General features: G+C 42.3%; 1 protein-coding gene across 2 annotated transcripts in view; it reads right to left on the bottom strand.

Moving 5' to 3' along the window:
- The window catches only part of TAF1B (TATA-box binding protein associated factor, RNA polymerase I subunit B), a 124,043-nt gene that overhangs the window by 20,327 nt on the left and 87,870 nt on the right, over nucleotides 1-15,846 (bottom strand). For both annotated transcript variants that reach the window (XM_069728081.1, XM_069728080.1), the window contains exons 10-14: nucleotides 14,606-14,783; nucleotides 13,772-13,815; nucleotides 12,689-12,779; nucleotides 11,583-11,653; nucleotides 9,847-10,072 (exon numbers count right to left, since the gene is read on the bottom strand). In XM_069728081.1, coding sequence (XP_069584182.1) covers nucleotides 9,847-10,072; nucleotides 11,583-11,653; nucleotides 12,689-12,779; nucleotides 13,772-13,815; nucleotides 14,606-14,783 — 610 coding nt within the window. The remainder of the gene's footprint in view (nucleotides 1-9,846; nucleotides 10,073-11,582; nucleotides 11,654-12,688; nucleotides 12,780-13,771; nucleotides 13,816-14,605; nucleotides 14,784-15,846) is intronic.

The raw sequence follows: 15,846 nt of genomic DNA, 5'->3' as shown, positions 1-15,846 counted from the left end.
CACAGCAATGTAGTATATTGCACAGCCACATAGTATATAGCACAGCCCACGCAGTATATAGCACAGCGACGTAGTATATAACACAGCCCACGCAGTATATAACAGCCCACACAGTATATAGCAATGTGGGCACCATATCCCTGTTAAAAAAAAAAAAAAAAGAATTAAAATAAAAATAGTTATATACTCACCTTCCAGCGGCCCCCGGATCCAGCCCAGGCCTTTAGCGATGCTTCTCGCGACGCTCCGTTCCCAGTAATGTCTTGCTGCAATAACCTGTGATGATGTAGTGGTCTCGCGAGACCGCTACGTCATTGGTCATTGCCGCAATGGATTCTTGGGACTGGAGCGTCGCGAGGAGCGGGAAAGGCTGCCGCGGACGCCGGAAGGTGAGAATATAATGATTTTTTATTATTATTTTTACCATTATATGTTTTTACTATTGATGCTGCATAGGCAGCATCAATACAAAAAAGTTGGTCACACTTACAGGGTGGTTAATGGCAGCGTTAACGGACTGCTAAAATGCTATGTGGGCGCTGACTGGAGGGGAGTAGGGAGGGGCCAATTCACGGCCGGACTGTGCCCGTCGCTGATCAGTGACGCGGGATTTCCGCGACAGACAGACAAACAGACGGAAGTGGACCTTAGAATATACCGTATATACTCGAGTATAAGCCGACCCGAGTATAAGCCGACCCCCCTAATTTTGCCACAAAAAACTGGGAAAACTTATTGACTCGAGTATAAGCCTAGGGTGGAAAATGCAGCAGCTACCGGTGAATTTCAAAAATAAAAATAGATGCTCCATACCGTTCATTTTTGCCCCATAGATGCGCCATATAAAGCTGTGCCATATATAATGCTCCATACCATTGATTATTGCCCCATAGATTATCCATATATAGTTGTGCCATATAGAATGCTCTGCACCGTTCAGTATGGCCCCATAGATGCTCCATATAAAGCTGTGCCATATATGCTCTGCGCCGTTCAGTTTGGCCCCATAGATGCTTCACATAAATCTGTGCCATATATAACGCTGCTGCTGCAATTAAAAAAACAAAAAAAAACACATACTCACCTCTCTTGCATGCAGCTCCCCAGTGTCCGCTCCCGGCGTCTCTCTGCACTGACTGATCAGGCAGATGTCGCCGCACACACTATATGCGTCATCACGCCCTCTGACCTGCACAGTCAGAGCGGAGAGACGCCGGGAAGATGGAGCGGCACCCGGCGTGTGGATCGTGGACAGGTAAATATACTTACCTGCTCCCGGCGCGGTCCCTGGCTCCTTCTCCTGGACAGCTGGTCTCCGGGTGCCGCAGCCTCTTCCTCTATCAGCGGTCACCGTTACCGCTGATTAGAGAAATGAATATGCGGCTCCACCCCTATGGGAGTGGAGTCCATATTCATAAGTTTAATGAGCGGTCCCACGTGACTGCTGTACAGGGGAAGAGCTGCGGCACCCGAAGACAGTGTGACGGGCAAGGGGAGCGTCAGGATCGCTGGGACTAGGTAAGTATGCCTCAGACCTCTCCCCCCCTCACCCGCCGACCCTGCCACAGACCGTGACTCTAGTATAAGCCGAGAGGGGCACTTTCAGCCCAAAAATTTGGGCTGAAAATCTCGGCTTATACTCAAGTATATACGGTATATAGTATGTATAAATATAATTGTCTAACGCATCGGGTATTCTAGAATATGTATGTATGTATATAGCAGCCACGTAGTATATAGCACAGGCCACGTAGTATATAGGAGTACTACGTGGCCTGTGGTATATACCATGTGGCTGCTATATACATACATACAGCTGTGGCCAAATGTACTGACACCCCCGCAATTCAGTCAGATAATACTCATTTTCTTCCTGAAAGTGATTGCAAGCACAAATTATTTGGTATTATTACCTTCATTTAATTTGTCTTAAATGAAAAAACACAAAAGAGAATGAAGCAAAAAGCAAAACATTGATCATTTCACACAAAACTCCAAAAATGGGCCAGACAAAAGTATTGGCACCCTCAGCCTAATACTTGGTTGCACAACCTTTAGCCAAAATAACTGCGACCAACCGCTTCCGGTAACCATCAATGAGTTTCTTCCAATGCTCTGCTGGAATTTTAGACCATTCTTCTTTGGCAAACTGCTCCAGGTCCCTGATATTTGAAGGGTGCCTTCTCCAAACTGCCATTTTTAGATCTCTCCACAGGTGTTCTATGGGATTCAGGTCTGGATTCATTGCTGGCCACCTTAGAAGTCTCCAGTGCTTTCTCTCAAACCATTTTCTAGTGCATTTTGAAGTGTGTTTTGGGTCATTGTCCTGCTGGAAGACCCATGACCTCTGAGGGAGACCCAGCTTTCTCACACTGGGCCCTACATTATGCTGCAAAATTTGTTGGTAGTCTTCAGACTTCATAATGCCATGCACATGGTCAAGCAGTCCAGTGCCAGAGGCAGCAAAGCAACCCCAAAACATCAGGGAACCTCCACCATGTTTGACTGTAGGGACCGTGTTCTTTTCTTTGAATGCCTCTTTTTTTTCTCCTGTAAACTCTATGTTGATGCCTTTGCCCAAAAAGCTCTACTTTTGTCTCATCTGATCAGAGAACATTCTTCCAAAACGTTTTAGGCTTTTTCAGGTAAGTTTTGGCCAACTCCAGCCTGGCTTTTTTATGTCTCAGGGTAAGAAGTGGGGTCTTCCTGGGTCTCCAACCATTCAGTCCCTTTTCATTCAGACACCGACGGATAGTACGGGTTGACACTGTTGTACCCTCGGACTGCAGGGCAGCTTGAACTTGTTTGGATGTTAGTCGAGGTTCTTTATCCAACATCCGCACAATCTTGCGTTGAAATCTCTTGTCAATTTTTCTTTTCCGTCCACATCTAGGGAGGTTAGCCACAGTGTCATGGGCTGTAAACTTCTTGATGACACTGCGCACGGTAGACACAGGAACATTCAGGTCTTTGGAGATGGACTTGTAGCCTTGAGATTGCTCATGCTTCCTCACAATTTAGTTTCTCAAGTCCTCAGACAGTTCTTTGGTCTTCTTTCTTTTCTCCATGCTCAATGTGGTACACACAAGGACACAGAACAGAGGTTGAGTCAACTTTATTCCATGTCAACTGGCTGCAAGTGTGATTTAGTTATTGCCAACACCTGTTAGGTGCCACAGGTAAGTTACAGGTGCTGTTAATTACACAAATTAGAGAAGCATCACACGATTTTTCGAACAGTGTCAATACTTTTGTCCACTCCCTTTTTTATGTTTGGTGTGGAATTATATCCAATTTGGCTTTAGGACAATTCTTTTTCTTGTTTTTTCATTTAAGACAAATTAAATGAAGATAATAATAACAAAGAATTTGTGTTTGCAATCATTTTCAGGAAGAAACTGAGTATTATCTGACAAAATTGCAGGGGTGTCAATTCTTTTGGCCACAACTGTACATATTGTAGAATACCCGATGCGTTAATATAGGCCACGCAGTAAATAACACAGCCCACGTAGTATATAACACAGCCCGCACAGTATATAGCAGCCACGCAGTATATAACACCGCCCACGTAGTATGCATCACTGGCCACGTAATATATAACACAGCCCACGTAATATATAGCACAGCCCACATAGTATCTAAAAGTGGCCACGTAGTATATAGCATGCAGTATAGAACACAGCCACGTAGTATATAACACTGCCCACGTATTATATAGCAGCCATGTAGTATATAACGCAGCCCACGCAGTATATAACACTGGCCAGGTAGTATAGAGCAGCCACACAGTATCTAACACAGCCCACGTAGTAGTTAGCAGTGTGAGCACCATATCCCTGTTAAAAAAATAATTAAATAGACCGCTAAGTCTTCTGGGTAATTTCGCAATGCATCTCTGGCAACAGAAGCTGGCGGCAGGTGCGAGCGCATCGTCGGACTACGGAAGGTGAGAATAGCAGGTTTTTTGTTTTTTTTTTAAATTATTTTTAATATTAGGCAGCATCAATAGTAAAAACTTGGTCACACAGGGTTAACAGCGGCGGTAACGGAGTGAGTTACCCGTGGCACAACGCGGTCCTTTACCGCCGGCATTAACCCTGTGTGAGCGGTGACTAGAGGGGAGTATGGAGCGGGTGTCGGGCACTGACTGCAGGGGAGTAGGGACTAATCGGACTGTGGCCATCGCTGATTGGTCGCGGCAGCCATGACAGGCAGCTGGCGAGACCAATCAGCGACTTGCATTTCCATGACAGACAGAGGCCGCGACCAATGAATATCCGTACCAGACAGACAGAAAGACAGACGGAATTATATAGTAGATAATATATACACATACATATATACATACATATATATATATATATATATATACATATACATATACATATACACATATATACAGTTAGGGCCAGAAATATTTGGACAGTGACACAAGTTTTGTCATTTTAGCTGTTTACAAAAACATGTTCAGAAATACAATTATATATATAATATGGGCTGAAAGTGCACACTCCCAGCTGCGATATGATAGTTTCCACATCCAAATCGGAGAAAGGGTTTAGGAATCATAGCTCTGTAATGCATAGCGTCCTCTTTTTCAAGGGACCAAAAGTAATTGGACAATGGACTCTAAGGGCTGCAATTAACTCTGAAGGCGTCTCCCTCGTTAACCTGTAATCAATGAAGTAGTTAAAAGGTCAGGGGTGGATTCCAGGTGTGTGGTTTTGCATTTGGAAGCTGTTGCTGTGAGCAGACAACATGTGGTCAAAGGAACTCTCAATTGAGGTGAAGCAGAACATCCTGAGGCTGAAAAAAAAGAAAAAATCCATCAGAGAGATAGCAGACATGCTTGGAGTAGCAAAATCAACAGTTGGGTACATTCTGAGAAAAAAGGAATTGACTGGTGAGCTTGGGAACTCAAAAAGGCCTGGGCGTCCACGGATGACAACAGTGGTGGATGATCGCCGCATACTTAATTTGGTGAAGAAGAACCCGTTCACAACATCAACTGAAGTCCAGAACACTCTCAGTGAAGTAGGTGTATCTGTCTCTAAGTCAACAGTAAAGAGAAGACTCCATGACAGTAAATACAAAGGGTTCACATCTAGATGCAAACCATTCATCAATACCAAAAATAGACAGGCCAGAGTTAAATTTGCAGAAAAACACCTCAAGAAGCCAGCTCAGTTCTGGAAAAGTATTCTATGGACAGATGAGACAAAGATCAACCTGTACCAGAATGATGGGAAGAAAAAAGTTTGGAGAAGAAAGGGAACGGCACATGATCCAAGGCACACCACATCCTCTGTAAAACATGGTGGAGGCAACGTGATGGCATGGGCATGCATGGCTTTCAATGGCACTGGGTCACTTGTGTTTATTGATGACATAAGAGCAGACAAGAGTAGCCGGATGAATTCTGAAGTGTACCGGGATATACTTTCAGCCCAGATTCAGCCAAATGCTGCAAAGTTGATTGGACGGCGCTTCATAGTACAGATGGACAATGACCCCAAGCATACAGCCAAAGCTACCCAGGAGTTCATGAGTGCCAAAAAGTGGAACATTCTGCAATGGCCAAGTCAATCTCCAGATCTAAACCCAATTGAGCATGCATTTCACTTGCTCAAATCCAGACTTAAGACGGAAAGACCCACAAACAAGCAAGACCTGAAGGCTGCGGCTGTAAAGGCCTGGCAAAGCATTAAGAAGGAGGAAACCCAGCGTTTGGTGATGTCCATGGGTTCCAGACTTAAGGCAGTGATTGCCTCCAAAGGATTTGCAACAAAATATTGAAAATAAAATTTTGTTTGGGTTATGTTTATTTGTCCAATTACTTTTGACCTCCTAAAATGTGGAGTGTTTGTAAAGAAATGTGTACAATTCCTACATTTTCTATCAGATATTTTTGTTCAACCCTTCAAATTAAACGTTACAATCTGCACTTGAATTCTGTTGTAGAGGTTTCATTTCAAATCCAATGTGGTGGCATGCAGAGCCCAACTCACGAAAATTGTGTCACTGTCCAAATATTTCTGGCCCTAACTGTATATACACATATACATACACATACACACATACAGTCATCAAAGCAAAAGCTGGCTGCTTTGAAGAACCTAGAATATAAGACATAATTTCAGTTGTTTCACACTTTTTTGTTAAGTATATAATTCCACATGTGTTAATTCATAGTTTTGCTGCCTTCAGTGTGAATTTACAATATAAAAATCTTTAAATGAGAAGGTGTGTCAAAACCTTTGGCCTGTACTGTATGTATGTGTGTGTGTATATATATATATATATATATATATATATATATATATATATATATATATATATATATATATATATATATATATATATATATATATATATATATATATATATATATATATACACACACACAAACAAACACACCCACACATACATACATGTATATACATGTATATACATGTATATACGTGTGTGTGTGTGTGTGTGTGTGTGTGTGTGTGTGTGTGTGTGTGTGTGTGTGTGTGTGTATGTATGTATGTATATATATATATATATATATATATATATATATATATATATATATATACACACACATATATACATACACACATAATTTTTCTTCCTTTACAACTTTTCATCTTACTGATTACGGTTAGTGATGAGCGAATATACTCGTTACTCGAGATTTCCCGAGCACTCTCGGGTGTCCTCAGAGTATTTTTTAGTGCTCGGAGTTTTAGTTTTCATCGCCGCAGCTGAATGATTTACATCTGTTAGCCAGCATAAGTACATGTGGGGGTTGCCTGGTTGCTAGGGAATCCCCACATGTACTTATGCTGGCTATCAGATGTAAATCATTCAGCTGCGGAAAGAAAAACTAAATTTCCGAGCACTAAAAAATACTCAGAGGTCACCCGAGCGTGCTCGAGAAATCTCAAGTAACGAGTATATTCGCTCATCACTAATTACGGTAACTTATTTTATCATCATTTCACAGATCAGACTTTTATGGACGCGGTATTATCAAAAGTTTTTTGGGGGTGATTCAAATGTTTATATATGTTTTTTTTTTTTTTTTTTTTTTATACACACTTTCAACACTTTTATTTTTGCAGTATACAGCAAAAATGCCAACCTCCTATGAAGCCTTAGCTATGAGCTGGGGTTCATGGGAATACAAGGTTGGCATCTGGCTGTCACGTTAAGCCATTGGCACCCCGTAATCGCTAACAATGAACGGCCTTTGTCAAACAGCAGCGATCGGAGTTTGCTCAGGTCGCTGTTATTAATAGGAGGAGCTGGCTGTATAGCACAGCTGGCATGCCGAGTATAGAGAGGTCATACAACCACATCTGACATAAGATGCAATAGAGGGTAGGGGACCAGGGTGATGAACGGAAGGGCTCCAAGTCTCACTTCTTGTGTCACCATCACAGTAAGTTTCGTAACAAAATGCCTGCGTGAACCTCAAACGCTGGAAATTAATTAAAAAAAAGAGAAAAAAAATGGCACAACTAACTGCGACAGTATATGGCAATCAGCAAACAATTAACAAAAGCCCCATCATTGTTCTTACATCAATATACAGAATACATTGCCCCTCCGCTCTGATTGCTGGCGCCATAATCCAACTACACCTGACACTGAGGTTACCTGCAAATCCAGCAGGAATAGGCGTAAAAAGTCTGTTGGAGGGACAGGAAATGAAAACAAGTGCTAAACCTGAACACAACACCTTTTGTTAGCGGGAAAAAAAAGGAGCCTTGTATATATTCTAAGCATAAATGACACGGAGCAGACAAAAAAAAAAAGATCTGGAATACTGATCTACTTTTTCATTTTCCTTATTTGTCTTGGCGACCATCGGCGGCTGAGGCTTTTGTTTATTCTTCATAACTGAGCTACCCGTTTGCACAGCACAAACTTTGCCTTTGTATTAAGGAAAAAAAAAAATAAAAAAAAAATCATCCATGGCTTGTCCTGAAGATGGAAATGAATCTGCAGCCTTGTAACAGTGTCTGGGCCTCCATTGTGACGCGCAGCACTGAGACCTCCGCATTCTCGGTTTAATCCCGCAATTCAATGCCGTTCTCAGATAGGGCTCAAATTGTAATGTAACCCATACACAGGGGCGTTACGTGTCAAGAAGGGAGAAAACGATGCCCCAGAAAGAAGCGGGTCTGGATTACAATGCAAAACCTACGTCCCCCCTCACACAGGAGCCTGAGAACCGCAGCGACGTGTGAATATCTTCATTTACTTAGGGAATTGATGCATTAAATCGAGACAATGGCAGCGGGCAGACTCATTCCCGGTAATGATACGTTGTGCATGTCACCAGATAATGGCAGAGACCAATGTAACACAAGAGGGGGCTGCTGATAACAATCCTATCTGCAATCATGCCACTGCCTCTCGTGGCATTATTCAGGTACAGGATTGCTAGAGTCTAGCCGTCCATGCTGGAAGAGGAAGCAGGAAGAACAGTGGGCACCCCGGGCGGTAGGCAAATTATATATATATATATTTTTTTTTTATTTTTTTTTTAACTGTTAAGCTTTACCACACTGGTAGTCAACCATCTTAGGGCTGCCCACTGCTTAGATGTCGACAACCTATCCTGTGGCAGAAGATTATTGCTCCATGCATTCTGCATTGAGCCAGTCTCAGGTTCTGCAGCCCAGTGAATAGGAGAAGAACTGCAGTAGCAAGGAAAGGCCACAAGAGGCGCTGTAATATGTGCACATCCGGCCAATGCAAACAGCGCAACTGTGTGGGGTGCCAGGTGACTGATACCCACCAACCGGATATTGAGGATTTATCATAAGCATAGGCCTTCAATATCCAAGTAGTGGACCACCTCTTTAACTCAATATTCGCTATAATAATAATAATAATAATCTTTATTTTTATATAGTGCTAACATATTATGCAGCGCTTTACAGTTTTGCACACATTTTCATTGCTGTTCCCGACGGGGCTCACAATCTGGAATCCCTATCAGTATGTCTTTGGAATGTGGGAGGAAACCGGAGAACCCGGAGGAAACCCACGCAAACACGGGGAGAACATACAAACTCTTTGCAGATGTTGTCCTGGGTGGGATTAGAACCCAGGACCCCAGCGCTGCAAGGCTGCTGTGCTAACCACTGAGCCACCGTGCTGCCCTATAATGCCCTATAATGACGTATATACAAATTAGTCAGCAAATGCTACAGTTCCTCGAAGCCCATTAATGCGATAGCTCAATTAAAGGAGTTGTCCAAGATTATAATAGTCTGTTTTTTTTTTCCTTTCCAGAAATGGCACTCTTCTAAAACTCTTAAAAGGTTGTTCCAAAGAGGGCACCTTACTCCCTATTCACAGGATAAAGGGCGACTTGTTGATCGCTGGGACTCCCAAGGATCCTGAGATTGTGACTCTGGCTCTCTGAGAACAGAGCGGAGGTGCACATGCATGGCCTCCACCACATTCATTGAAAATGCTTTTTTTCCCGGCAGTCCCATAGACCATGAGTAGAGTGGAAGCCTGGCGTCCCCATACATGTGTACCAGCTCCTTTCAGGATTGGGTGTAGAGTCTTGTTCTTTGGGTTCGAGAGCCCCAATCTTAAGATCCCCGGGGGTCTCAGTGGTTGGACCCCTTATCCCATGGAAAGGGGATAACATGTCTTTTTGGGAATAACCATATGAACCCCCATACCTAATGTTCCTGCACTTTATACAATTCCTTTTTTCTTCCCTTCTTCCCGTGGGTACCAATGCCAACCAACTGCCCTCACATTGTTTCTCCTCCGGGGCAATGCACCGCTCACAACCATTACCAGGTATTCGCTCTGTGACGGTCTTACCGGCTTTTGCATTTTTTCACGGTGTTCAACCAGTAATTCTTCTTCAGGCTGAGGAGCAGTTTCTTGCCTTCTTGCACAATTCCCTCCAGGCTGTGGCCATGAAAACAGATCTTGCCTGTGTTCTGCTCTTCCCAGTTAAACAAGAAACTTGACGGGCCGCGATTCCCAGCATCAGGTGCAGCACCCGCCAGCTTGCTAAACTGACTCTGCAGGTTCTTTGCTATCCCTGTGTGGAGACACAGACAAAAGATGCCATTCATTAGTGCCCGGCCTCATTATTACAGATATCCAGGATCTTGTTTTGCCCGGGTGACAGTTATCGCTTATGTTCCAGATGGAAGGTCAGGATGTGTGAAGAATTATCTGCAAACCAAAAATCAAACACTGGAACCGCAGTGAGGCGCAAAACGAGTCGTCCTGTATCAACAAATACAGGTATTATTGGTACCGGAACTAGCAAATAGGCGCAGCTCATAAGAACTCAACTCGGCAGAAATCCGGCAAAAGTTTTCTGGTATTCTATAAATAAATCTTAAGCTGATCTGTCACCAGACTTCACAGTAAAAGCTGCATACATTATTAAATTGGTCTCTTAGTCCTGATGATATTGGTGTAGATACTTTGAAAATCCATAATAAAATTTCTGGAACAAAAATGAGCATTTTGTGAATCCTGCTAAAGAAACTTTCCAAAAGGATCGTGACATTGATTTTTTTTGCCCTTTTTTTTTTTGCCTCAGACTGCAAATCTATATGCCCCAAAAGAAGCTGCTAGGGTTTGCTAGGAATTGCAGTTGGAGATCAGTAACTTAGAACATTCCAAGTTCCCAAAGGTCATCTCTTTGTGGCCAAGATCAAGGATACATTCTTGAAATGGGGATGAGCTGCAGCACTAGACTCAGCCCTGCGCCATTTATCTGCAGCAGGGCCCAGGAATTATTTGGCATAACTGAGTCCTGGCGTATATATTAAGATGTTAGGCAGGGGCTACTCACGATGAATACAGTGAGATACGTTGGGAGAGTCTCCCGATGAGACGCTTCAGATGTAGCATGATGTGAATGCAGTAATTTCTGTCTATTCTGATGATGATTAGTCATTAGAATACAATAAATACAACAACAAAATAAACTGTTTTTCATTGGGGGCGTGTACTTCTTCTCCCTGTATGATGCTGACCAATCAAACACAGGCAGCAAAACAGCGGAAAAAGAACACACCTCCACAATAGCTTAGGGTTGTCAGTGTATGAGATGTAATGACTGAGCTCTGATTTCCTAGTCTAAATTCCTGCATGATTAGAAAGTGCTGGAAGATTAGAGCACATATGACTCACTCCTTTCAGATAAGATCCCTTTGTGGAAAGGAGGAGCACAGCTGAGTTTAGTTGTGTAACATTAAGAACCCTTCCATTACCTCTATAGCACAGCTATACCAAATGATAGGCAGGGGCTACTCAAGATGAATATGTGAGATATGTTGGGAGACCTTCCCGATGAGACGCTTCAGATGAAGCAATATGTGAACGCAGTCATTTCTGTCTATTCTTATGAATAGTCATTAGAATACAATGAAGAACAACAGCAAAATAAACCCTTATATTAGTAAATGTTTATAGATAAATAAACCCTTCTTAATAGTCTGCAAATTACAATTACTACATGCAAGCAGCCTGGAGCGAGCAGCGCGCCTTGTATTAACATCAAACTGTATTGACTATAAACAATCGGCACTTACGCTGCCTTTTTATTAACCTTGCTCTGGACCTCCGAGAGTAAGACAAAACTCTCTCACTATCCCAAGGAAATCTGCAAACAAAACAAAAAAACAAAAAGTGAAATTAAAGTTATCGGTGCAAATTAAGGGCTATTAAAATAAAGGGCAAACACAGGTATTATTAGTACCGGAACTAACAAATAGGTGCAGCTCATAGAAACCGAGCAACAATAGTTTTGGGGTATTATATAAACAAATCTTAAGAGCGGATCGGTCATCAGATTTCACAGTAAAAGCTGCATACATTATGAATTCGATCTCTTAGACCTGATGATGCTGGTGTAGATCCTATTAAAATCCATATTAGTCTGGTTTTATAATCCTCAAACAAAAATGAACATTTTGTGACTACTACTACTAAACAAACTTTTAAAAATAGGATTGTGGCATGGATTTTTTTTTCCAGAGTAAGTACAGCAGCCTCATCAGATCGAAGATCAATTTAATAGTGTGTGCAGTTTGCATTAGGAAATCTTTATCTGAAATAAGAAAAAAAAATCTGCAACTTTTCTAAACAGTTTGTGACCAGGAAACCACTTTATTATTAGTTATGGATTGGAACACACAGATTATTAAAACATTTGCAGAGCCTGTGAGAAATGAACAAACCTCATTTTTTTGCAGTTAGAATTCTGTTGTGATCCGGAGCGGTCACATGAGGTTGTTTGGCCTCTGGTCCGTTCACAGCACAGACTACAGAGATTTCCAGTCTGTGCTTGGAACCTAGCCTGTCCTCTGTGGGGGGGGAAGAACCAGGAGCCCATATACACATTAGGTGGTCATCTGGCACTGCTGAATGGCTAGCTTTAGTCATACCTACTTACGTAAAGATGAGGGAGTTCATATCTTCTGTCATTACTGCTCGAAAAACAAAATGTCACTGAAGTTTTCCAAAAAGCCCTAAAATGGAAATCTACCTAGTAATACTGTGATACATCCCTGGGTCCAAATCAGACCAAAACCAGCATCTGCATGGACTTTATATATTTTCTTGGTGTTGGCTTTCTTGGTACTCACAACTCCAAAACCATACACAATGTGACACAAACCAGAATAAAAGCATTTACCTGGCCTGTTCTTCCTCTAGTTTCAAGGCCGCTTCATCCAAACACGGTCTCATGGTCATGTACCATTTTTTTAAATCAAATCTTGTGAGATCTGAAAAAAATAAACCAGGATGTTTTAATATTGACCAGATGCATTCTCTACAAGGGATAGAGTGAACACAAATGCAAGACATCAGAGCGAAATGTTGGGCAACGTGGTTTTAGAGGATTTTTCATTGGGGGCATATACTTATTCTCCCTGAATGATGCTGACAAATCATAAGCAGGCAGAAAAACAGTAGAGAAATAACACGCCTCCACAATAGCTTAGGTTTGTCAGTGTGTGAGACGTAATGACTGAGCTCTGATCTCCTGGTTTAACCTCCTGCATGATTAGAAAGTGCTGGGAGGTCCCTGTGTGAAAAGGAGCAGCACAGCTAAGTTTGGGTGTGTCATATTAAAAGCCCTTCCATTAGTTCTCCTTCAGATGATTCACACCTTTCAGATAGGGTTCCCTCAGGGGGAAAGCAGCACAGCTGAGGTTAGCGGTGTCAAATTACAAACTCTTCTATCCAATGTCCTCTTCTCAAAGCACTGTCAGCTCCACAATACTGCCTCTTCTCCCACACTGCCTATCCAGAGCTGTGTCAGAAACCACACTTGTGCCTGTTGAGCTCAAAAGTTGCTTTGAGAGCAACAGACAAGAATGACTTATTTCCGGAAAAGCAGTGTTGGGGGTAAGGGCAGTACAGCAGAGCTGACAATGCTATGAGAGGAAGAGCGCCAATTAGTGATGAGCGAGCATGTTCGGATAAGATGTTATCCGAGCACGCTCGTGTCACAATACAGTATTTTTGGAATGCTCAAAAAAATACTTGAGTCGCCGTGGCTGCATGTCTCATGGCTGTTCAACAGCCGCAATACATGCATGCATGTTTTTTTTTTCCAAGCATGCAAAAGATACTTGATTAGGACATGAGCGTGCTAGGAGAACACCTTATCAGAGCATCACTAGAGAGGATTTAAGGGTTTGTAATGTGACACAGCAAACTAAGCTGTGCTTCTGTTGCTTCCCTTATGTCTAAACATAATACAGATCCTTACCGGTTTGCGCTTTATTTTTACTTTCAGCAAAATTTGCTAATTGCCTGTAAAATATAAAAAAAAAAGTTAAGAGCATATAGCGTAAACATTTAAACATTAAAAACATGAAAAAAAAAAAAAAAACCACGAAAACCCTAACACTAAGTGTGAGTTCAGACACCTAAAATTGGCCACGGAATTGATGTAATTTTTTTGGTTAAATCTAAGGCAAAAAAGTCTGTTATATGCTTTAAGCAGCCTGACCTGTGAAGGGAACTCCAACGATTGTCAGAGACTGTCGGAAACGGCCAAGAGCTCAGCAGTTTCCCCGAGTCCTATAACATGGTCCATTCCTAGACACCGTGACTCCAGCGTTAGACACAGATGGTTTAGATGGGAATACCCTTTAATGTATGGAACCACATTTTTTTTGCACACAAACGCACACACACATATATATTACATATATACATACATACACACACAGTGGGGAAAATAAGTATTTGATACACTGCCGATTTTGCAAGTTTTCCCACCTACAAAGAATGGAGAGGTCTGTAATTTTTTTATTGTAGGTACATGTCAACTGCAAGAGACAGAACCTTAAAAAAAAATAAAATAATGAAAAATAAAAAAATCCAGCAAATCACATTACGACGAAAATACTTATTTTCCCCACTGTATGTACTTACGGGGACCACGGGCCCTACTAACAGCTGATCGTGGGGGTTTCGGCCCCATTATTGATAACCAAGCCCCAGACTAACACTAGGCTTTTGAAAAGGTTTTTCTCCAAAACAGACTACCCCTTAAAGTGGAGATTGAACAGGAGTCAGAGTTGTGTTTGTGGCTTACCATTCCAAGTCATCGTTAAGGCCAAATATTAACTTGAGAACAATGACTATTATGGCCGCAGCTTGTATGTCATATGGGATCATTCTCTTCAGTCCTAACCGGGGATTATATGTCAAGACTGCGCTTTTGTCCAGCCCGGCCTTCTTTGCCACAAAGCAGGTCCAATTATGAAGCTCATCTGATCAAGAAAATATAAAAGTAAATCTAAGAAATTAACAGTACATTGTAAAACAAAAAACACAACTCAGCACTGAAGCAAGTTAAACCAGTCCTGCAGCGTTACTGTGCGACCTCTACAAGAGCAATGATGTCAGATCTGGTCAAATTACAGGGATTGTTCACTCATCATTTTTATTTATTTTTTTAAGTCGTTCATCCTGCAGTAAAGTAATAAAAGAAAGCATACTTTTACCTTACAGATCCTCCTTTGTTTCTTGTACAGTTTTGCCTAGGTCCCTCACCAGCCTCAGTGCATCCAGTATGCAAATTTAAAGGGAACCTGCCTTGCCCTCATATACTGTTAGCCTGCAGATATAGGGTTAATCTGCAGGTAAATAGCATTATAAGGCTGTCTGTCCACCTTACTAAAAGCTCAGAGTGATTTAACTTTATTTTTCCTGGGAGCAGCCAGCTTTTAGTCATAAGGGCGTGCCAAAGTGGCTAGAGTCACCCCTCAATACACAGGGATCGGCGGCTGTAAGCATACAGTGGCATTTTGATTGACAGCTCAAGATGCAGCGTATCTGCGCAGAGCGAGTTGTCAATCACAGTGCCGGGGTGTGGTTACAGCCGCCACTCACTGGGAAGTGAGCAGTGACTGCTGCAACACCGGGCCTGCTCCTATGACTGAAAGCCGGCAGCTCCTGGGAAGAATAAAGTTTGTTTTTCCCCAGTAGCCAGGCATTTAGTAGGGCGTCCGGACAGCACTGAAAAACGTTATTAACCTGCAGATAAGTCCTGTATGAGGCTGTGGACATGAAAGGTTCTCTCTAAGGGAACAAAAGATGCAACAATTCTTGGAAGGATGTAAGGCCGCTGTTACAGATGTCCAGAGGGAATAGAAGTGTCCCTAAGTTACTATGCACACCGTGCTGATCTATATATGCACGTTTATGGGTGACTTGGGAGTGGAAGTATAGAATCTATATAACGTGTATGAGTAAGAGCTGTACTCTCCGTAAGTCCCATAAACAATGAAGGAAGCGGTGGTGTGGATGCTCAACCGCTGCTGCAGTCCGGAT

This window comes from Ranitomeya imitator, chromosome 5 (assembly GCF_032444005.1).
Source record: "Ranitomeya imitator isolate aRanImi1 chromosome 5, aRanImi1.pri, whole genome shotgun sequence".
Classification (NCBI taxonomy): domain Eukaryota; kingdom Metazoa; phylum Chordata; class Amphibia; order Anura; family Dendrobatidae; genus Ranitomeya; species Ranitomeya imitator.
This window is presented reverse-complemented; position numbering and strand designations above follow the sequence as displayed.